Raw genomic sequence first — 24127 nt, 5'->3', positions numbered from 1 at the left:
TTCAACAATAAATCAAAGTTTTATTTGATAATCTACTCAATAAAATACAACAATTATTTTCTTATTCGTCGCAGTGTTTCGACAGAAATTATAAGTTTGAAGCAAAATACAAAGCATTGATTTATTGTGATGTCATAAACCATGAGTGTCATCACATTATGATGTCACAACCATATTTTTGGTCAAGCATTGTTGTCACAAAGGAGCACTTTGACATCACAACAGGGCGTTATGACATCACAACACGGCGTTATGACATCACTGAAGGAAAGCTCGAATGAAATCATTATAGGGGATTTCCCCTTTCATCTTGTGGTCGTAGAAAGACACCAAGTGGTAGAAATCTTCCTCTGATAAATTGATCGAAAACTGACGAAGAATCTGGAAATATTGTTTCTATGTTGGTGGTCTCATATTGTTTTTATCAAGTATATATTAAGAGCATCAATTGAAAAAAAATAGTTTGCAAATTTTGAGGTCATGAAAATATTTGTTTTTGGGGGGTGGGGTGTTTGTTGGGCAAGATACTGCAAAGTCTGATGACGTCTTGTAGTATAGCAAGACAAATCTTGGTCTTTTAAGATCATAAAAACAATCAAATAAAAATATATATTTTGCTCAAATTCTCTCAATCAAATAAAATCCATTTTATCATCATCTTGGTAATATTTAATATTTTAATTTTTATAAGACATTTTTTATTTATGTTATATAAGATTTTTATGTTTATTATTACCTCTATGCTAACTCTTCAAAGTACCGCCATTGTCCAAACAAATTTTTTGTTATAATTAACATAAACCCCACCACCTAATCAGACATCGCAACGTACTTGTCGAAATACAGCGGGGGAAACGAAGCCTTCCGCTCTTTGATCCAAATTCCGGAAACTTCTTCTCATTTCCTTCCAAGAGAGAAGAACTCTCTCTCTCAACCCGATCATTGCGTTGAAAAAACTCGAGTTTTCAGATCCAGTGTCAACCTGGGGGGAATGAATATATTTTGTATGTAACTTATGTATCCTGGAGTTGGAAAAACAATCACTTATAAATTTACCACATATGAGAATTTGTTGGATCGGTGTTAATTTAATAAAAAAATATTCATCCTCGCAAGGCGGGGAAACAACAGTCGTAATTTATAATACTGCAGGTGTTTAGTTGTTTCAGCATAAATTTTTTTGAAAAATGATATCTTTATGAGCAGGAAATTTATGAGAACAAATATTGAATCTTATTACTTTCAGGATCAATTTTCAAAAACTTAAAAAAACAGAAAACTTAAATTTTGATGACGAAAAACCGCCAGAAGTGAACTGTAATAATAATCTATATAATATAATGGACTGTAAGAATGAAATGAATAATCTAAACCCCCCCCATGCCCCATAAACCCACCGGCAGTTTCGCTGCATGTATTTTCCTTCTTTTCAACAATCCCTCATCTTGTGGTTTCAATGTTAGGATGAAATGACGCAGAAACTCTCGGTACGAGAACCGCCCTTGTTGCTCATGGAGATCATATTTCAACATTAGCTGACGAGCATCCTCTAGTGGTAGCATCACCCCAAAACTGTCGAGAATTCCTGTAGGAATTAAAAAAACATATATATATATATATAAAATATAAAAAAATTAAATTCGGTTGATGTATTGAATTAGCTCAAACTAAAAATATAAATAATAAGACAATAAGAATATGAAAAAAATGATGTAATAATGAAAAACCTTCTGTATAATTATACATGAAAAACTTCTTATTTTACTTTTGGTATTTTTTTGATAGTAACCAGACTTAAGGTTTAACCATGTTAAATATTTTTAATAATAATTGTGCAACACTGACCAACAAACTCATCCGGCAACACTGTTCCTGTTCCCTCTAAATCCAATTTCTTGCATTCACGCTGGATGTCCTGCCAACTTTTGTAAACCAAGTCTTTAACTTTCATCTCAGCGCTGTCAGCGTTTACGAGCGGAGTAACGGGACGGGGGTTTCCCCTCAAGCGATGCGAATCTGAGGTACCCTGGGGGGAAAGGGGGTTTTTAACAAATATGATATATTGTTCATTTAGCTATCTTAAGTAAAAAGTCGTCCAAATGACATTTTCATTAAAAATTAAAATTTTGTTGCAAAAAAACTTAGGCGCCAAAATATAAATGAACAAATGGTTTTGAAAGCATAAATGAACAAATTTAACATCCACAAACCCAATTTTTGTTTATAAAATCACCAATGCCTTGCAATTGTTAGAAAAAAGGTCACTTTAATGGGATTACTATTTATTTAAAAATTAAATTTTATACTGCAAAAAAATAAAAATAATAAATAAAAAATACTTATAAAAGTTATAACCAATTTAATTACACACAAATGTAATTCTTGGTCATTTAATCATCAAACATCATGCTTACCAATCTACTAGGGGGGCGTGGCACGCTTATCTGGTTGCTGATTGGTTGGATCTCATCACATGGTTTCTGGGTGGTCTAAGAATAAAAACACCTTATGTGCGCTGTCAAGGCTTGGTATTGCTACCATTGTGGGCATATTTCTTCTTAGGCAAGACACTTAACGGTAATTGCTCCAACTCAGTGGTCACTGATGGGTTGTTCAAATTATCAGCAATAATCACCCACAAAGTTACATACGTGGTAACTCGTAAGCGAGCATGAGGTGTATGAAACAGAACACCCGTGTTATAACGACTGTAGTTGCCCCGCCATACGAGGATAAATAAGTTACATACATAGTAACTTGTAAGCGGGCATGAGGTGTATGAAACAGAACACCCGTGTTATAACGACTGTAGTTGCCCCGCCATACGAGGATAAATAAGTTACATACATAGTAACTTGTAAGCGGGCATGAGGTGTATGAAACAGAACACCTGTGTTATAACGACTGTCGTTGCCTCGCCATGCTAGGATAAATAAGTTACATTCATTCATTATAGGTGTCTAATTAAACTAACTTGTCCCTCTTGTTTAACTTTGTCATCTTTATGAAGTTGGTATCGTTTAAGAAACTCCCGATACTCGATGTTGTTGAATTCATTCACCGCTTGTTTCGCCCATAATCGATCGAACTGAGGAAAGAATGTTTGTTGTTTATCAATGTTTGGTAATAGTAAAGGATAATGAACTAGTTATAGAATGTGCATATACAATGTTGGGGTTATGGGTCAACTCTGGTATAAATCCCAGGTCTTATGGCGTGCCTCACATTTGGACCTCACTCATATAGAATAGAATGTGCATATACATTGTTGGGGTAATGGGACAACTTTGGCCTAAATCGCAGGTTCCATGGCATGCCTCACTATTGGCCCTAACTCATAGAGAATAACTAACTTTATGCAGCAGAAAATGTTTTAAAACAAATTTAGGTTATTTAATAATGAAGCAGAAAAACGAATCTGAAACACAGGCACAATAAATCTGCACATCCATGCACCCCCACATTCCTATAACCCCCACTAACCCACCCCCCTTACATTCAATTGCTGACTTTCCAGCCTCCTAATAATAGCTTTCCCACTTGCACACATTCTACGAACGTCGTATCGGGGAATGCTTTCAGTGAAACCATAATCCATCGAGAATTTATAACATTCAATCTATATGCAACTTTTTATAAAAGTAATAAAACTTTTTGTCTTTCTAAACATTACAGCAAGACACAAACTTAAAGCTAAACATTTTTTTTACTATATTGCGTAATTGGAATAAAAAATCTAAAAACTTTCTTCGTTTTTTAACTTTTTTTGAAATCTAACTAAACCACCTTTTTTTTGTAACACACACTTTCCCACTACAACGTTACAAAGTAATTACAAATTATTTTAAAAATTTAAAATAAAAAATGTCCTCAAAAACGCTTTGCATGTTTATGAAAGTTTTTTTAAAACTTATGTTATTTCAACTCCACACAACAGTGCGTTTTTTTTCAAAATTTAAAATCTGACAAAAATTTTTATTTTTTAAACTTTTCCAATATTTAGACACAAAGTAAAAAATCCTTTTTGCATGATACGCTACTAAAAAAATGCAAAACTTAGCAAAACTTTCTGTCCCTTTAAACCCGCCCTCCCACTACAGCAACACATCAAGTGTGAACTTGTTGAAGGAAAAAGGACGTCGTGTGTTACATAACAATACATGTGTTAAGATCACAATCCAACATTGTCATGCCAACAATTGTTATTATGATGTCACAAATATGTTGGATTGGTGATTTTTGTTGTTTAGCGGTAAGCATGTTGGAATTAATATGGTGTGAAAATATAACATCGATTTATTTATCTCTTCGAATATGATAGCTAAAAACTATTTTACAACGAAAAAAAAGGAAATCAGCAGAAAAATAGATGGGGGGCGGGGATAAATGAAAAAACATTTGGTTAAAAAGCGTTGCTATTAAACTTTATATGAAGTAACTCACAGTGGGTTGCGAATATTTAATTAAAACATTGAAGAGAAAGAAATAGCGGCAAAACGACAGTCGTTAAAACACGGTACGGGCGAAAACCACTTGAGTAAACACACCTCTTAAACAATACACCTCTTAAACAATGGGTTTAGCAGACACGCTTCTTGTTTGAAACTTTTTACTAAAGTGGTTTTTACCCATAACGTGTTTTAAAAATGCCGTTTTGTTGCTAATTCCCTTTCTTTGTTGTTTTAATTAATTTGATCTTTGCTATCGTATTTGAAGGAACAAATATAACAGATAATTATGTTATATCATGTTATATATAGTTTTCATTACCTTGTTGATCCCGAAGAGACCCAGAAAACCCAAGTGTGATGTGAACCATATTTAACAAGCAGACATTGTTTTATCATCACACATATGTTCATTGTTTGTTAACAAACATCATTATTTATACAAACTGTTGCTGACAGGTTTGACAAATAGGTTGCCACACAAGATTTGCCACACAAAAGTTGCCACACAAAAGTAACAACCCTTCAAGTTTAAGCCTCACTTGACATAACAATGACCTCATTTTACGACATCTTAAATTTTCAATTATTTTATCCCGTTTTTTTCTATTTGTTTCCAATCTATTTAAATGTAACTTTAATGTTGAAATGTTGTTTGTAAAACAGCTTTTTCCACATTCATTTATTTATTTACCAAAACGTTTTGTTTTCATCGAAGAGCCATTTTACAAAAACCATTTAAACATTACATCTATATTATTCAAATAGATTGGGAACAAGCATTAAAAACGGGATAAAATAATTGAAAATTCAAGATGTCGTAAAATGAGGGTCATTGTTATGTCAAGTGAGGCTTAAACTTGAAGGGTTGTTACTTTTGTGTGGCAACTCTTGTTACAACCCCTTGTAAGCCAGGTCAAGTGACGGTTAGTTTGGATAAGACGAAGGTTTCAAGTAGTTAAGTGGGAAGGAGTACGTTCAATAGAATAGTAGTTGTACATTTTGTTAACTAGATCGTGTAATTATTTAATTTTTACCGTAACTTTTGTTTATAAATATAAGGTGTATGAAACAAATGGCTGCCTTCCACACAAAAATAATAAAGTTTTCTTTGCTCAAAAAAAGTAAGTATTTTTTAAATGTTATCAATATGACAAAGTAAATTTATCCTAAAAGTTTCAAACACAGGCCTTTGAACAGATAACGCACATGTTTATGTACCTAATAAGCGATTAACAATATTAACAATTGCAATGCTCAGTTAGACCACCTAAACAGCAATCAAACACCTCAAAACACAGACACTGACCCTCATAAAACATGGAAGTTGTACAATATACAAAAGTCTGGCGCCGTGAACAACTCAGAGCAACATACATGGTAACTTGAAGCTGGCTAGACTGTTGTTTCCGGCCATGCGAGGATAAAGCAAGTTTATTCATTCAACCCTCATAACTCCCCACCCTATCATCATTTAACCTCATAACGTCGGTTCAATATTTCTAGTTTTTAATTCAAGATTCATCATTCTATTCTAATATCCCATGCTACAATATGCTGGAATGGCTGCATATTAATCTGTATATTAGATATTGGTCGGTTTCATAAATTTTGCACTTGGTCATCAGTTAACCGGATAACATGTCGGTTCAGTATTTCTATGTTTTAATTCAACATTCAATAAACAATTAAGTTACATGAATGAATGTGAATGAATTACTTTATCCTTACGTGGCCGGAAAACGACAGTCAGGTTTAACACCTCGTGCCAGCTTACGAATTACCATGTATGTTACTTTGTGGGTGATTATTTTTTTGTATTTTTTAATTTTTTTATGTATGGCTGATAATTTGGACAACCCATTAGTGACCACTGGGTTGGAGCAATTGTCGTTGGGTGTCTTGCCCAAAGACACATTCGCCCACAATGGTAGCAGCGTCGAGCCTTGAACCCATTACCTATTGGTTACAGGCAGGCGCGCTAACAACTATGCCACTGGCTTACATTAAACATTATCATTAGGTTATCAATATGACAATCCACCATAAATCATCAAATTTCACAACATACAAGCTCGTACAAGCTCACCTGATCATCGGTCAACCGCATAACGTGTCGATTCAATATATCACGAAAATCTTCTCTTGAAACAACGAATATTTTTGCGTAATCCACGTCGGCGAAATCCCTCGATATTTGGAAGTGACGCGCCGTAACCACTTCCGATATTCTTTCCTCTACTTCCACTAGAGGGAGCTCATGAGGGGATTGGGGGGGAGCTATTTTCCCCACGTAATCGCCCCATTCCTTTAGTTTCTGGGGAAAAAAAGTTTTAAAAATATTGTTTGTTTCTGAGAAAAAAAGTTCCAAAAAATAGTTTGTTTCTGGGATATAAAAGTTTTTTAGGTTTTAAAAGAATGCAGTTTGTGGGGATGGTTTGTTATTTAAATAAACAAGAAAGATTGCAAAAAATCAACAAATGTCAAATTTCCGTAGTTTCTGGGTATTTCTGGGTAAGTTAAAGTTAGATAGAATGTAGTTTGTGGGCCTAGATTCTTTTTGGATATTTTGAAAAAGTTCACATCAAAAAAAGTATTTCTTTAGTCTTGTAAAAAGGGCAATTTAAAAATTGCTAAAAAAATTAAGATTACATGGAAAAAAAATTGAATTTGACAAAATAGAAAGAATTTGGTTTGTGCACCATTCTGGTTTTTAAATAAACAACAAATAAAAACAGTTATAAAATGGTGTGGTATCATATATATACTTGGAAAAGCAAAGAAATTAGCAACAAAAAAGTAATTACATCTTAAAAACAGAAAAACTAAGTTGGAAAAATTTTCTTACCACGTCTTTAATTTGTGAGAAATCCTGAAGGAAAACGATCCAGTTTATCATTTTGTTCGATGAAACCGATCCCCCTGTTATTCTGCACTTCAATAAAACTCCACGAAATTGTTTGTCGGTAAGTTTGAAGCAGAAGTTATCGAGTAAACGACGGAAATCAACGACTTTTACCAACCCTGTTTGCAAGCGGTCGAACGCACGGAATGCCTGGGGTTTGGATGAATGAATGTGTTTACATTGACTTATACAGGAGAATAAATGTAACTTATTTATCCTCGCATGAGGGGGCAACGACAGTCGTTATAACACGAGTGTTCTATTTCATACGCCTCGTGCCTACTTATAAGTTTCCACGTATGTAACTTTGTAAGCGAATATTAGTTTTAACTTTTGTTTTAATGTACGGCATTTGTAGCAAAGTATCTTAACATTTTCTGTGCAACAGATTTTAGTTTCGCCAAGGTAAAAACTAAGGTTTGAAATGTTTACTATAAAGATGACTCACTGCATTCAAACTATCATAATTCAAACCGATTATTCCTTTAAAACTGTGCTGTTGTGGCCACCAGGCATTGGGTAATGCATTGTTTAAACAGATATTTGTTTAACTTACTGCATTTAAACTATCATAGTTCACAGTGACTTGTTCTTTCAACTTAATCGTCGCTTTCTCCACCGTCAGCGATTCAAAACTTTGCCATGTGACCGACTCTCGACCAATCACATCGCGACGACCGTATTTAGAAGCTCGGCCATCGTCAATCGAGCGCAGGAAGTCGAAATAAGATAATTTTGATTTGGTTGTCGGGAGGCCGAGACGACGCAGAAGGTCAAGGAACTGTTGAAGGTTTGCAATATATTATAGTAGGGTGGGGCAAAATGGGGCATCTATAGCAGGTAATATCAAAATATCCTAAATGTGTTTTGAACAATAACAGCGGTCTATGAGAGATACAGTTTTATAATTCTTTGATTATTCTTTATTTACTACTAAATGGGACAAAAAGATGGTAGCACCCTGGGTGTTGGGGTTATAGACCTACATCCCAGGTCTCAGGTGTGCCTCACTGAAGACCTCACCCTTATAGAAAAGACACCCGTAACCCATTAAACATAGATATCATATATCTACCTGTTTTTCGTCGAGAAAATAATTCAGTTGAAGCAAAACTCGCTGCAGATCAGCTATTGTGATGTAACCATCACGATTCTTGTCTAATTGTCGGAACGCTTTGTCAAAGTCAGAATAATATTCTCTGAACCGATCTCTGTGGGAGGAAGGTATGTTTACTGAAGGATTTTTTTGAGTTTTGGTATAAACACATGATACCGGTATCATGCGTTGGGGTCCAATCTCACATTTTTTTTTAATTTGGCAAAACATTTTTTGAGGTTGAAAAAATCCCATTTTATTTTTTGACATTTCTTTGAGTTAATACAAACACATGATCTTGCTTTACATTAAATAAAATCCTATCTTTTTGGTTTGGGTGCATTATGTTGTATAACTGGCTCACACTGTTTTTTCATAATCAAAGATTCAAATAAAAGTTATGAATATCAAACTTACTTGAGCTCCTTCTCTACAGTTTCCGCCGATAAATGTTGTGAGTACTTGATTTGGTTCAACGCGATTTCCTCGTGTTTCGATTGCTGCAACAAATGATGAGCAAGAACATTGTTGTCGTTTTCGTCAACCATCTTCCTACTCGTGCCTTGTAACCCTGCGTGGTGGATTAGGGGGGTTATGTTATATTCCGTGAATTAGTGATGAATGTAATATGTGGCATATTTGTTATTACAACAACCGTTATAACACGGGTGTCCTGTTCCATTCATGTCATGCCAGCTTACATGTTACCACGTATGTAACTTATTTACCCTCGCATGGCAGGGCAACGATAGTCGTTATAACACGGGTGTTCTGTTTCATACACCTCATGCCCGCTTACAAGTTACCTCGTATGTAACTTATTATCCTCGCATGCCGGGGCATTGACAGTCGTTATAACACGGGTGCCACCATAAGCCCCCAACCCCTTATCCTGTTAACTAATGAAACAAACACACATATATATATAATACATACTAATAGAAACACAAACACCTAGATAAAGATCTGAACCAAGCATACCTAAGTTATCCCCCGTAGTAAACCCAACCCCCAACTTCCTGGTAAAATCTTGATGGCTGATGAATCCTTTGCCTTCCTCATCGTAACGTGACCATAATTTATTGAACTCAGCGTGGGAGATGGGGAGGATAAACCTGGATATAATTAAGTTTGCAATATAATGAATTTAAGTTTGTTAATATAATGTATTTAAGTTTGTTAATATAATGTATTTGAGTTTGTTAATATAATGTATTTAAGTTTGTTAATATAATGTATTTAAGTTTATATACCGCAGGTTAACTATTATAATACATTAGGGTTTATATTATGATAAATTTAGGTTCAAACCTAATCACCTACACAGTTAGATACGTGGTAACTCGTAAGTTGGCACGAGGTGTATGAAACAGAACCCCCGTGTTATGACGGCTGTCGTTGCCCCGCCATGCAAGGATAAATAAGTTACATACGTGGTAACTTGTAAGCGAGCACGAGGTGTATGAAACAGAACCCCCGTGTTATGACGGCTGTCGTTGCCCCGCCACGCAAGGATAAATAAGTTACATACGTGGTAACTCGTAAGTTGGCACGAGGTGTTTGTAACAGAACCCCCGTGTTATAACGACTGTAGTTTTGCGGCCATGTGAGGATAAAGTAAGTTACTTTTATTCATTCATGTTTGTGAAAAAGACTAGATTAGTCTATTTTAAGCAAGGACATTTAGACAAGATTGGGAAGATTGCCACATCACCCAGGGTGCAACAAGAGACAATGGTCAAGATAAAAAAATGATTTAATCATATTCATAGATGCCATGTTTTTTACTTTAAACAAAAGCTGAAGCGACAAAATATATACTTTAGCCGAGATATTATGTTTTTGGTCAAAATGTTTACTGACTATTACACCACAGAATTCCAGGGTTGACCTGCCCACCCTGCCACCCCAGGTTTGGTGCTTATAATTTAATAATATGCTATATTGGTTCCCAGAATCAAAAAGGCCTAACATACTGGGTTTCTCTGTCTTACCCAGTACTCAATATATAGTAAGGTGGAAGAAGATAGGACACCTTTAGCACATAATATCAAAATATCCTGATCGTGTTTTAAACAATTAACAATGGTGTATGGAAGTTGTAAGGAAACGGTTTTATAATTCATTGAATGTTCTTTGTTTACTAGCAAATGGGACGAGAAAATAGAGACGAAAAGGTGTCTTATCTTTCCTTTCCTACTATATGTACGTATTTAATGAATTAATAACCAGGTTTGGCGCCTACACCACACACACGGAACACACCCACCTAAACAGCACCGATCTTAACTCCTTCTTCTTAATTATCCCGTTTCCGTCCGCATCAAAGTTTTGGAAAGCTTTAGCAAGATCGGACCACGCTTGTTCAGCTTTCAAACATAAACATTGATGGACTTGGTCAGCAGCTAACTCAGTAGCTGATCGTGGTCGGTTGTATCTGTATGGTGGGGAAATACTTGATTTAAATAGATGATTGTCACTTGGATTTTTTTGTAATTCATATATATCATATCTGAACGAATATATTATTATTATTAATTAGTTTTTTCTTAATACAGAAACATTTTATTCTAATACCATGTTTTTATTATCACTTATTGTAATAGGGAGTTACCAAGATAATGAGCAAACTGTGACCTAATCCCTACTTTTCAATCGAATTAATAAATGACTTGTTTTATCCTTAAGTGGCCATTAGGTTCCCGATGTAACCATATTCATACTGCCACTCACCTATGCTCTGACTTCAACCACGGATGCCCTTCCTCTTTATCAACAACTTCAAACTTGTTGAGGAAATCGTGATAAGATAACGAGGATCTTTTGGTGAGTCCCAACATGCGTAGTAACTCGTGGAAGGTCTGGTCTGTGATGTCATAATGGTGGTGATGTCATAAAGGTGGTGATGTCATAATGATAATGATGTAACAGTGGTTACATAATAGTGATGTCATAATAAAAACCACAGTGTTTTAGTTTTTTACTTGAGTGCAACAACAAAAGCTATTATGACATCATCAGCAATGACATCACAACTCACCTGTGATTATAAACATGAAACTATCGAGCAATCTACGAAACTCGGTCATCGTCAAATTTCCATCGTGGTCGTCGTCCACCTTGTAGAATGCACTTCGGACGCTCTGTGTTAAAATAACACGATATATAATATTATATACTGTGTATTAACTTGCACCAATGTTTATATGTTTTGAATACAGTTGATTTAGATCTATCAAAAATCTTTATAGAACGGACTTTAGATGCTCTGTAATAACAAAAGTTATCACTTTGACCACTCTGTGTTAAAATGACTACATTTATTCAGTCTTTGTATTAACATATCGTGTTTATTTATCCTTTCGAATAAGTAGCAATGCAGCAATGTTTATATATTCTTCTAAATACAGTTTTTTAATAAAATTTAGGTATAAAAGTTATTTATCTTTTTCAATAAAGTAGTAAAGATTATATTATTTAAAACAACGAAGAAAGGGAATTAGCTACAAAACAACAGTTGTTAAAACACGCTATGTAAAAACTACTCAAAGAAAAGTGCCCTAAAAATTGTCACCCCCATGCACTCCTAACTTAACCGCAACAACTCAACTTACCCCAAAATTTTGCCTCATACGCTCAAGTAGTTGATCATAGCATTCTTGTGCTGTCATGTAACGTACATTGGTTGGGTTGACTATGTGGTTGCCTGCCCGCTCTAACTCCTATAATATCAACATAAATACAAATGAACCAAATTCTTTGAAAAAGGTCATCAGAAAACTATGAAAGCTAAAATTTGTTTAAGTAAAATTTACTACACATGCCTAAAGTAGCAGCAATGAGCTTTGAACCCAACACCCTTTTAATACTATTTCAAGCTTATACAATGCTAAACACGCAATATAACATAGGTATGGGGGTCTTATAACTCATTAGTGGGCCATGCTAGGATAAATAAGTTACATACGTGGTAACTTGTAAGCGAACACGAGGTGTATGAAACATAACACCTGTGTTATAACGACCATCGTTGCCCCGCCATGCGAGGATAAACAAGTTACATACGTGGTAACTTGTAAGCGGGCACGAGGTGTATGGAACAGAATACCCGTGTTATAACGACTGTCGTTGCCCCGCAATGCGAGGATAAACAAGTTACATACGTGGTAACTTGTAAGTGGGCACGAGGTGTATGAAACAGAACACCCATGTTATAACAACTGTCGTTGCCCCGCAATGCAAGGATAAACAAGTTACATACGTGGTAACTTGTAAGCGGGCACGAGGTGTATGGAACAGAACACCTGTGTTATAACGACTGTCGTTGCCCCGCCATGCGAGGATAAATAAGTTACATACGTGGTAACTTGTAAGCAGGCACGAGGTGTATGAAACAGAACACCCGTGTTATAACGACTGTTGTTTTCCAGCCATACGAGAATAAATAAGTTTCATACGTGGTAACTTGTAAGCGAGCATGAGGTGTATGAAACAGAACACCCGTGTTATAACAACAACTTTTGTTTTTATTATAATAAATTGTTTTCATAGATTCTTTAAACTGTCAGCCATACAAAAAAACGAAACTGTCGTCTCACCTTTCCCATCCCATCGGTTCTTGGGTCTTGGAAAGATTCCACAAAGTCTGAATAAAGGAGTCCCCTCCCATTAACGTGAAGCATTTTCATTAATTCTTTGAACTGAGAATCCTCCATTCGGAGTCCAATGTCGTCCAACATCTATTGATCAAAAGTAAAGTTGTTTATTCTATATGCTCGGGTTCTATTCAGGCCAGAGTTGGCCCGTTACACAAACCAAAGCCTATTGCCGTGTTCTGTGGTATAAGTGACATCTAATGGAGAGGAATGTCCATGACTCAGAGACACTTAACACTAATCATCATCTCAAAAACCAGGCCCTGAGTAAAGGTCCACTAGTCCCCCCCCCCAAAAAAATATCTATGGTACCCTTGGGGTAGCCAAAACGCATTTTTTTAGTATTCCCCCCTCTTTTCCAGCCTTCTTCTCCCTTTTCCCTTCCATCCCCCTTCTTCACCCCCTCTCTCCCCCCCCACCTTCCTGAGATCCTTCTTCGTCACCCGATCTTTCCCGGACCTTGAGAATCGGAGAAATGACTTCCTGATCCCCGCATCGTGTTGCAACATCCGATCTTTCAACCTACGAACGACCTCCGAAGCGGAGAGCAAGTTTGTGTGCCGAAGATCAGCTTTGTCGATCTCGTTTATCCTGGAACGGGAAGAAATTAATATTAACAAAACTTTTGTAAACGTTTAAAAATTGTGGTGTTCATGTGTCTTTTTTAAACGTTTAGAAAGCCCTAGATTTTGGACCTATGTAAGTAACCTCTTATATAATTAGTGAGACTCTTACCCCACAATATGTAGACTAATAATAAGCACCCACCTTATATACAAGTAAGACCTCTTATACCACACAAAATATATACTATATAGGATTATATAGTGAAGTAAAAAAAAACCTCTTTCCCCAATTTTAAACTACAACTAAGTATCACCTTTATATAATTCGCCCGTTTTTCCCTCAACTATTTACTTGGTCACTCACTAAACAAAACAGAGTTTTTTAGCAACCCCCCAACCCCAATAACTCCTAAGTGGACACAAGGTGTACAATATCTCTTTATACAAACTAATAACAAGCTACCCCTCACCTTTCCACTTGATCACTCACTCTCCTCTCCTCCCTCTCACTACTCTCCTCCTGAATCCTCTTGCTCGTTCCCTCCAAATCCCCAGGTTGAACATCGATGTTTAGATTATCGAGGAAGCGAGCGAAACATATGCGACCTTCCGATGACCCCTCGCATGCAGACCACATCCTGTCATAATGGGGATTGTGGTGAAATTAAGGTAATATATAAACAAAAATAATCTGGAAAAAAAAATTAAACAAATTTAGTAAAGCGGAAGTTTCTTACCAGTGGTCATTAATGAAATGTTCAGATAAAAACAATCGCCCACAAAGTTACCTACACTGTAACTCGTAAGCGAGCACAAGGTGTATGAATCAGAACACCTTCGTTATAATAACTGTCGTCTCCCAACCATGCGAGGATAAATAAGTTACACCAAAATAGAATTAACTTAAAGATAAATAAATCACATCCATTCAACCTCGTTTTTTCAATATCCCCACAGACAAACAGTTTGGCGATGCCACAAACATTGACACTCCATCGAATACAAACTCCACTAAACTATTACAATAGGACACAGCCATATATAATAGTTAACACCCATATAGTGCACAAACCACTAACTTGTTAAAATGTTCATCCGATACAGGTAACGCATATCTGTTGATTAATCTACGTAGATGGGTTCGGGATATTCTTCCGTCTCCCGTTGTATCTAATGCTGAGTATTCGTCTGCTACCTGTGATGTCATTAATGTAACTGTGATGTCATAATCATAATGCTGGTGTCATGAACACAACTGTGATGTCATTAACACAACTGGTATTTGTAATGTCATTATCATTACTTTGATATCAAATGTAAAACAGTAATGCTTTTAAGTTGTTTTAATTAATTTGATCTATACAATCGTATTTTGGGATAAAAATAAAAATTACGTTGCGTAAAATTTATTTCCCAAAAATTATTATCTCTACATGTTATAGTAACTATCTTTTTGCTGCTAATTTTTTTCTTTTTACTGTTTTAATTATTTTGATCATCGCTACTGTGTTTAAAGAGATATTAAAAACATTTATATAGTACGATGGGGGAAGATGGGACACCTTTTCGTTCTGTTTTCTCGTCCCACTTGGTAGTAAACAAAGAACATTCAATGAATTATAAAACTGTATCCTCACGACTTCCATAGACCATTGTTAATTGTTTAAAACACGATCAGGATGTTTGGATATTATGTGATAAAGGCGTCCCATCTTACCCCACCCTACATATAAATAAGTGCTATGTTATATCTTATCCACCATCCGGTAATTTTCGCTGAGCTTCTCCCTCAATATTTCCTCGACCGTGTTCCAAGCTAATATAGCGGGTGACTGATTCTCGTTGAACTTGTGGGTGGAAAACAACCACTTGTGGGCAGTAACGTGCTCACGAGATTCGAATAATTGAAGAAAACTGAAAAATAGAAGTTGTGTTAATGTTCACAAGATAATAGATGGTAATTTGTTGGGTTAAGGATATGCGTGTGCTTTGTAAATGGGTTTGTGACTTGTTGCTGCAATTATTGTGGGTGTAAACAACCACTTGTAGGCAGTCATGTGCTCGTGGGATTTAAAGCTAAAGCTTGTATTTGTGGGCAAGCACTAACGGCACATGATTCACAGATCTTATTATATTTTGGAATACGATGTTTCCAATAATTTGGGGAAGCTCATTTTTACTTACGCAGCTTTGGCTATCAATTACTTAACACACCCCCCCACACAAACGCATGTTGTTGTTATGGCACCTTATAGGTTTTGTATAACAGGCTGTCACAGTTGTTATGGACACGCCTCTAAGCACACCCAGGAACAGAAGACACTATAGAAATCTAAACATAAGAACATGCCAGCCACGTGACTTGCGCAATGTGCCGCAGTCAGCGTGATTTATTATTAATTGTGTAGTTATGTAGTAATTAGTGTCGCCATGTCGCAATTAGTTCCCTATATATACGTGTGTGGTCGCCTTAGTTTTCATTCTACAATTTGGCGTCTCAATACAAATGAACACAACACAAGTTACCAGAAAAACAATCACCCACAAAGTTACATACATGGTAATAAACATGTTACATCCATCCCCCCCCACAACTCACCTGTGATAATTAATGAACCCTGTATGCTGCGGATCGAGGTAAACTTGAAGTTCCTTGAAATTCTCGTCGCTTATTTTCATCGCGAATGTTTCGATTATTCGGCGCAAATCCTTCCGTCCAATCACACCTTTGTGATTCTGGAAATGGAAACAACAACCAATATAAAATATTTCAATGTTTTCTCGTGCTTTGGTTAGTACGTACTCCGTACACCATATCCCTGTAAAGTCATGCCGAAACAGTCAAATATTATACATTTTTATACACGGACGAGCCACTGAATTATTAAGTTCCATTATGCCTTGTAGCAGAAGAAACAGAATATGCAATGCAAATATTTTAGCCAACACTTTACTCAATAAAGAATGGATAGAATTCTGCGCTATAAACCTTACACATATAAATTAGAATGTGCATATATAATATTGGGGTAATGGACCAACTCTGGCCTAAATCCCAGGTCCCATAACATGCCTCACTGTAGGACCTCACCCATATAGAATAGAATGCGCATATACAATGTAGGGGTAATGAGCCAACTTTGGTCTAAATCCCAGGTCCCATTGCTGCATGGCTCACTGTAGGACCTCACCCATATAGAATAGAATATGCATATACAATATTGGGGTAATGGGACAACTCTGGTCTAAATCCCAGGTCCCATGGCGTGCCTCACTGTAGGACCTCGCCCATATAGAATAGAATATGCATATACAATATTGGGGTAATGGGACAACTCTGGTCTAAATCCCAGGTCCCATGGCGTGTCTCACTGTAGGACCTCACCCATATAGAATAGAATGTGCATATACAATGTTGGGGTAATGGATCAACTCTGGTCTAAATCCCAGGTACCATGGCATGCCTCACTGTAGGACCTCGCCCATATAGAATAGAATGTGCATATACAATGTTGGGGTAATGGCCAACTCTGGTCTAAATCCCAGGTACCATGGCATGCCTCACTGTAGGACCTCGCCCATATAGAATAGAATGTGCATATACAATGTTGGGGTAATGGGCCAACTCTGGTCTAAATCCCAGGTCCCATGGCGTGATTCACTGTAGAACCTCACCCATATAGAAAAGTAATAACAACCCACCTCATCAAATGCTAGGAAAGCTTGCTTTAACGTGGCAAAGTTGTTCAATATGTGGTCTTTCAATTTCTTGATAACATCGGGGGTGGAACTGTTGTCTAATGCCTGTCTGGTGGGGTTGACCTGAAAGTATGTGTGGTTTAATGAATGTGTTTAAAAATCTGGTTCTACAAAAATGAACAGACAAATCAAGTTTAACCAATTGTTTAATAAGAAATATATATTTTGCATTTTCGCCTAAATGGCATCGTCAGTCTCTGCGAAAGATGCATAAAATATATATGACATTTCATATAGCATTTATTTTTCTTTGTGTGGCGTGCAACGACAGTCGTACATACACCTCATGCCCGCTTACAAGTTGACACGTATGTAACTTATTTATCCTCACATGGCGGGGCAACTACAGTTGTTATAACACGGGTGTTCTGTTTCATACACCTCATGTCCGCTTACAGAAAAACAACCACAAACACACATGGTAACTTCCAAAGTGAGCACTGTCGCTGCCCCTCTACGCAAGGATAAATAAGTTACATTCATGCATACCTAAATACAGAAATAGGTGTTTGGGTAATAGGCCATATCTCCTAAGTCCTCTGACAAGCACCTCACCCATATAGAATACAATACAATAATAGTATTTTAACTTATAAACATTACACAACCCACCTTATGATTTTGACCAATAGGAATGGTTTGTCCGTTACCATTAGATTGAGGATCCTGAAACTTTGATAAGAATTGTTCCCAAGATACTTTGCCTGTCCCACGAACCTCAAACCTTGGTGCATGGGGTTGGCTTAAGATATTTAGTAGTTGGCTTTTTTTATTCAGGGAATAAAAGCCACCCAAACTTGATACCGATACTACCAGACTGAAAGATTGACTGATACTACTGATGCTACCAAACTTGATACCGACACTACCAAACTTGCCAGATACTGGGGATCCCTAATGGGGAATGGGATCAACTCTGGGTCTATTGAGAAGTTAGATTAGTCGTTTTGTCATTCAGAGGCGCTTGCTCAACTAAAAGATACCAGATTCTAAGCTACATACTGATAGGCGTATATGTGTCTATGGACTCAACCGATATTGCCCCAACCCAGAGGTCTCTAATGGGGTAATGAGTAAGCTCTGGCCTAAATCTCACAATGAAGGGTTTCAGCCAATATAGAATAAAATATTTTTTAGGTTTTCGTATGTGATACTGGTTACTATAAGATTTTTATGTGGTTATTATAGGATTTCCATGTGAGAAATTTCGGAATCTTTAAAATTCTATTGTGGCTTACCCCCGCTTATGTTACATTTTTACAAAAAAAAATTTATGTAAAAAAAATAAAAATTTCGTACTTATACATGAGTTGATGGAATATTTCGTCACTAGTGGGCAGTACAAAGTTATCAAGAACAGCTTTCAGGTCGTCGATTGAGATGAACCCGTCGGATGAAATGTCAAATGTCATCAAAGCTCGCTTGATGTTTTGGTAATTATTCTTCATCTGGAATATAAGAGGGGGCTAAAAGAGGGTGCTGAGTTCAAGGCTTAATTGGTAATGACTCTTCATCTTGCCATCAACGTGGGCGTGTTACGTCGGAGTTTTTAATTAATGATACATATTCTTAGACACCTATTGGTATTTTTTCTTTATCTTGAATATATGTTAGGAGCTTAATAACGAGGGGGTTTGGGGTTCAAGGCTTAACTCTGCTATTAATTGTGGGTGCGTGAGTCTGTGCACAAGACACTGAATGGCTTTTGCAGCAGGCAACATTTGTTATAACATTAATTGATCCAACCCACTTAAAATAGGTTGTCCAAACTGTCAGTCATACAGGAAAACATTCACCCAAAAAGCTACATATGTGGTAACTCGTAAGCGGGCACGAGGTGTATTAAACAGAACACCCGTGTTATAATGACTGTCATTGCCCCGCTATGCAAAATAAACAACTAAACAAGTTACTTTTGTGGATGAATGTGGTCAAATTGTCAGCCACTCATAAGGGACATCTTGTTTCCATCTACACCCATGTTATAACCCTTGACAACCCAACCCTCCCAACCTTCTTCCGAAACTCTTTCTCCACATCCTCCATCTTCATCATCTCGCTCCTCATAGACTTCCGCTTCTTCTTATCTTTGTTACGATCCAGGATGAGATCGGTCACGCTCTTCTCGCGCTCCAATCGCATCTTCCTCGCATCCCACGGAGCTGAGAAGGAAGAAGATGATAAAAATGCAACAAACCATGAAAGTTTAATCAATGCAGCCATTTCCTGGTAATTTAAACCATAAATCCACTTCCTTATTACATGAAACAAATAATAGCACAACAAAAAACACTGGTTAAGATAAAAACAAGGTTTATCATATTATTTGGCGTTTGTGAAGTTACAGTTACACTCATAGTTGTCAAACAGAAAACCAAACGACGTACCATCAGGTCCATTATTGAGTGGGGTTGTAACATGACGCTCGGCAGTTGCCGCGTTAACCCCCAACCTTCGGAGAAAATCTCGGTAGTTTATCGCTCCCGTGTGTTGGAAGTCATAACGAGACCAAAGTCTGAAAAAATGGTAGAAAAATGTCGATTGAAAAAAAAATTGATAAAAAATTGAAATAGTAGTTGTTGGTAGATTGATTGAACAAATGACAGTGTTTTATATTTGGGGAGTGGGAGGAACCCTCATAACTGGGTGTTCATATCCGGTGCTTTAACCAATGTCACACTTCTAAAAACCCGGCTAACCAGTGGATTCTAAATCTTCTTTATTTTAGTAATACACGAATAACCTGACTTATAAGTAGGGTTCTTGTTACAGGCCCTAGTCTTTATACCCCGTTTGGCCCATTACCCCAAAACACAGACTGCGTATATACGTTTAATAAACAAACACACATGCTCCACAGGTGCCCAAGACTTAAATGAATGAATGTAACTTACTTTATCCTCGCGTGGCCGGAAAACGACAGTCGTTATCACACGGGTTTAACACCTCGTGCCAGCTTACGAGTTACCATGTATGTTACTTTGTGGGTGATTTTTTCATTTTTTTTATGTATGGCTGATAATTTGGACAACCCATTAGTGGCCACTGGGTTGGAGCAATTGCCGTTAAGTGTCTTGCCCAAGGATACATACGCCCACAATGGTAGCAGCGACAGGCCTTGAACCCATTACCTAATGGTTACAGGCGGGCGCGCTAACCACTACGCCACTTACTTATTAAACTGTAAATCGTTGAGTTTTAAGCAATAATTTTCAATCACTCTTCTAAGTTCATGTCTTTGTACCAAACCATCCATATTGTAATCAAACAATTTAAACGATCGAATAACATTCTTTAAGTTGGCTGCAATCTTCTGCTGTAAAAATCTTTCTATTGTGTCGATACCTGTTGGAGTGAAACTGTTAATGTATAGTAGGATGGGGGTAGATGGGACCTTTAGCACATAATATCTAAATATACTGATCGTGTTTTAAACAATTAACAACTATCTATGAAGGTCGCGAGAACACAGTTTTGCAATTATGTGAATGTTCTATGTTTACTACCAAATTGGATGTGTGACAAGAAAATATAATGAAAATATCTCGGTTAAACGAGGTATTTCACTGTAGACCTCACCAATATAGAATAGAATGTGCATATACAATGTTGGGGTAATGGGCCAACTCTGGACTAAATCGCAGGTCCCATGACATGCCTCACTGTAGGACCTCACCCATATAGAATAGAATGTGCATATACAATGTTGGGATAATGGGCCAACTCTGGCCTAAATCCCAGGTCCCATGGTACGCCTCACTGTAGGACCTCACCCATATAAAACAGAACGTGCATATACAATGTTGGGGTAATGGACCAACTCTGGCCTAAATACCAGGTCCCATGGCCTGCCTCACTGTAGAACCTCACCCATTTAGAAGGAAATATATACACCTTATAACAACAGCAGCAGAATACAGGTTACTACCCTGAGAACCAACCTTGTTCATCGGGAACTTTAGCAACCGTTGCAAACTTCTGCGACTTCCGTTGTTTGTTTGAACTTGAAGGTCGGGACAAAATCCGAGCGACCCCAATGTTTGGGGTCAATGAGTTTGTGACGAATTTATCGATGAAGCGAAGATAAGATATCGTCCCGTTGGGGTTTGTACCAATCTGGATAGAAATGGGATCAATGAAAGATAGATGGAATGAAGCACGTAAACACATCTTATATACCAAATTTGGTCTTCTATACAAAATCAAACAAAAACAATAAATTAATATATTATATATATTTTTTATTACAATAACAAAAATGTAAGTGAGTAACATGCGAAAGTAAGTAACATGGAGTAAGTAACATGCGACAGTCGTTAAGGGTCGTTTATGTTAAAAAGAAAGGTTGTTACACACAAGTAAAGTCACCACCTACAAGATTCAAGAACCACAGTAATCTTTACGCACACTTTTGTTTCTATTAGAAGTTTAACTTAATTAAAATAAATCGCTTTTTTGTCCGTTAGGTGTAGCGACCACGCTTATTTTCTTCCAATTAAATGCAAATATGTTTTTACTGTAAGCTTGTTTTACCAACTGTTGTTGTGTTGCTATATCCTGTCTTTTCGTTTAAAATATTTTTAAATCTTCGCTACCGTAATCGAAGAGACCAATAAAAGTTATTATTATTATTATTACAACCATACCTTGACCACTAATGCATTGAATTGCTCAGCAGTCATTGGTAAACAATAATTCTCCAACACTCTACGGAATTCACCCTTAGTGACATTTGTACATCGATCTGCGTCGTATAACTGGAACGCTTGTTTTAATGGCTCCATGTTTTCCCACAATTTCTGTGATAAACAAATTTTTATTATTAACAGTATGTAGATGTGAGTTTGTCTTTAATCATGTTTACTTGGGAGTCTGACAACCATGAGGTGTGTCGTTACTTCACAAGTAACTTACTTGTATATCATCAGGTATAGTAGGATGGGGAAGAAGGGACATTTTTAGCACACAATATCCAAATATCCTGATCCTGTTTTAATCAATTAACAACAATTTATGGGAATCGTGACTCGTGAGGATACAGTTTTACTACCAAATGGGACGAGAAAATAGAATGAAAGGGTGTCCCATCTTACCCCACCCTACTATATTACTTAAATATTGATTGTTCTGCCATTTATTGATATGTGGCATGTGTTAGTTTTGTTAACATTTGACGAAATGGGGGGTGATTTCTGACAGTATCAGATTAAAGCTATTTAGATGTAAAACTGTGGTGCAAAAAACATACAATGTCACTCTTGCTTTAAAAGCATTGACTTCATAAACCTTATGCTCACTGCGGAGCTGTCAACATGGTTGCATTTTATGCAAGCCTTCATTTAAAAAACACTTCACTATCAGCAAGTTTGAATGTACATCTGATAAGTGCCATGTTATACAACACCTATGCTATGTAATATACACCACACACATAAAACCACAAACATAGGAGTATCTACTAAACATGAATGTCGCCTATGTTGTTGGGGGTACAGTATTTCAACACTTCGTAATTATTACAAATCACTTATAAAGTCAAATGTGTTAGTTAGCACAGTTACATACGTGGTAACTTGTAAGCGGGCATGAGGGGTATGAAACAGAAAACCCCTGTTTAACGACTCAATACAGAAAAAAAACAGTCACCTGTTTAATGATCGCTTCCACTTCTATAGACGTCAACTTCGGGTTGGCGGCCAACATAACGGTAGTCGAACCTGATGACGTGCTGGGTACGTGGAAAGAACGAGCAAGTGACGTTGTACTGTTTCTAAGCGACCGTACATTTCGTCCTGGGGTATATAACGTAGCTTAGGTAATTTCCACGTGTATTTCCGCGTGTGTTTGATTTAAAAAAATGGTAACCGTGGGTGACTACTGTTTAAAACGTTTCCCGCCCAAAACATTGAGACAACATTTAATTTTAAATTTGTTTTTTATTAACGGGGAGTCAAACGCTTTTTTGGTACCTTTTTTTGTATTAATTTGTTCGGTTAAAAGGACATATTGGGCGCCCAACCTAGTGCAAAATAAGAGGCCTGTATTACATTTTTGCAAGTTAAAAAATTGAATGGTGATGTTATACCCCATAACGTGCCCATTTATTAGAGCTGTGCTGTCTTACAACATTGCAACTTAAACTTACCCGTGCTTAACAATGGACGCGGTGAGAACACGACCCCGCTTGACGATGGCCTCAGTCCCCCGTTAGCGCCAGGGTGCGGTCGTTCAATTACTTGCACTGCAGACATGGTGGACAAAACCTCGGCAGGTTTTGGTGAAGTTTTCCCGGCGATTCGGACCTCGGTAGTTTTGGCAAAAATGACGGGAACTGGGCATGCAATTTGCCGCAGGACCAAGGTTCAAGTTTACCTTGGCGGGAAACGCTAAACGGTACAGAGATCTAAAATAAATTAATTGTATTGCTGAGTCATACACTTTAAAACAAGCCCCAAGTTTCGCGTCACAGATAAATCACAGACACCTTTCTCAGCATTTTTCACTATGCCGGATTAAACAAATAAATTGCCAGAAAACCTAAATCATGCCTGTTTGGTTCGCTACCATTTAAACTCGTGTCTGTCACTACAATACTATCTTGACTGTGGAACCCTGTTTCTATCTTAGCGATAATGGACAAACAGTATACATTATCAACCACCGCGGTTACAGCGCTTGCCCCCAGCCAAGAAGAAACG

The 24127-nt window shown here is 37.0% G+C and overlaps 1 protein-coding gene across 1 annotated transcript; it reads right to left on the bottom strand.

Annotated features, from left to right (window-relative positions):
• Nucleotides 1–24127, bottom strand: LOC149740941 (EF-hand calcium-binding domain-containing protein 6-like). The gene is made up of 32 exons (XM_089873094.1): nt 23575–24127; nt 23076–23221; nt 22076–22228; nt 21371–21545; nt 20603–20774; nt 19817–19944; nt 19443–19591; nt 18729–18877; nt 18042–18153; nt 17373–17492; nt 16270–16406; nt 15431–15584; nt 14750–14865; nt 14141–14308; nt 13524–13695; nt 13048–13188; nt 12064–12171; nt 11490–11592; nt 11183–11315; nt 10719–10886; nt 9431–9564; nt 8867–9020; nt 8429–8564; nt 7910–8134; nt 7297–7503; nt 6538–6765; nt 2975–3088; nt 2415–2489; nt 1846–2026; nt 1398–1585; nt 833–982; nt 1–381 (listed from the first exon to the last, which is right to left on the bottom strand). The coding sequence occupies exons 1-32, from the start codon at nt 23678–23680 to the stop codon at nt 259–261; spliced, it is 4725 nt and encodes a 1574-aa protein (XP_089729220.1). The 5' UTR covers nt 23681–24127; the 3' UTR covers nt 1–258.

The sequence above is a fragment of the Ciona robusta genome, chromosome 2 (assembly GCF_009617815.1).
Source record: "Ciona robusta chromosome 2, ASM961781v2".
NCBI classification, from domain to species: Eukaryota; Metazoa; Chordata; class Ascidiacea; order Phlebobranchia; family Cionidae; genus Ciona; species Ciona robusta.
This window is presented reverse-complemented; position numbering and strand designations above follow the sequence as displayed.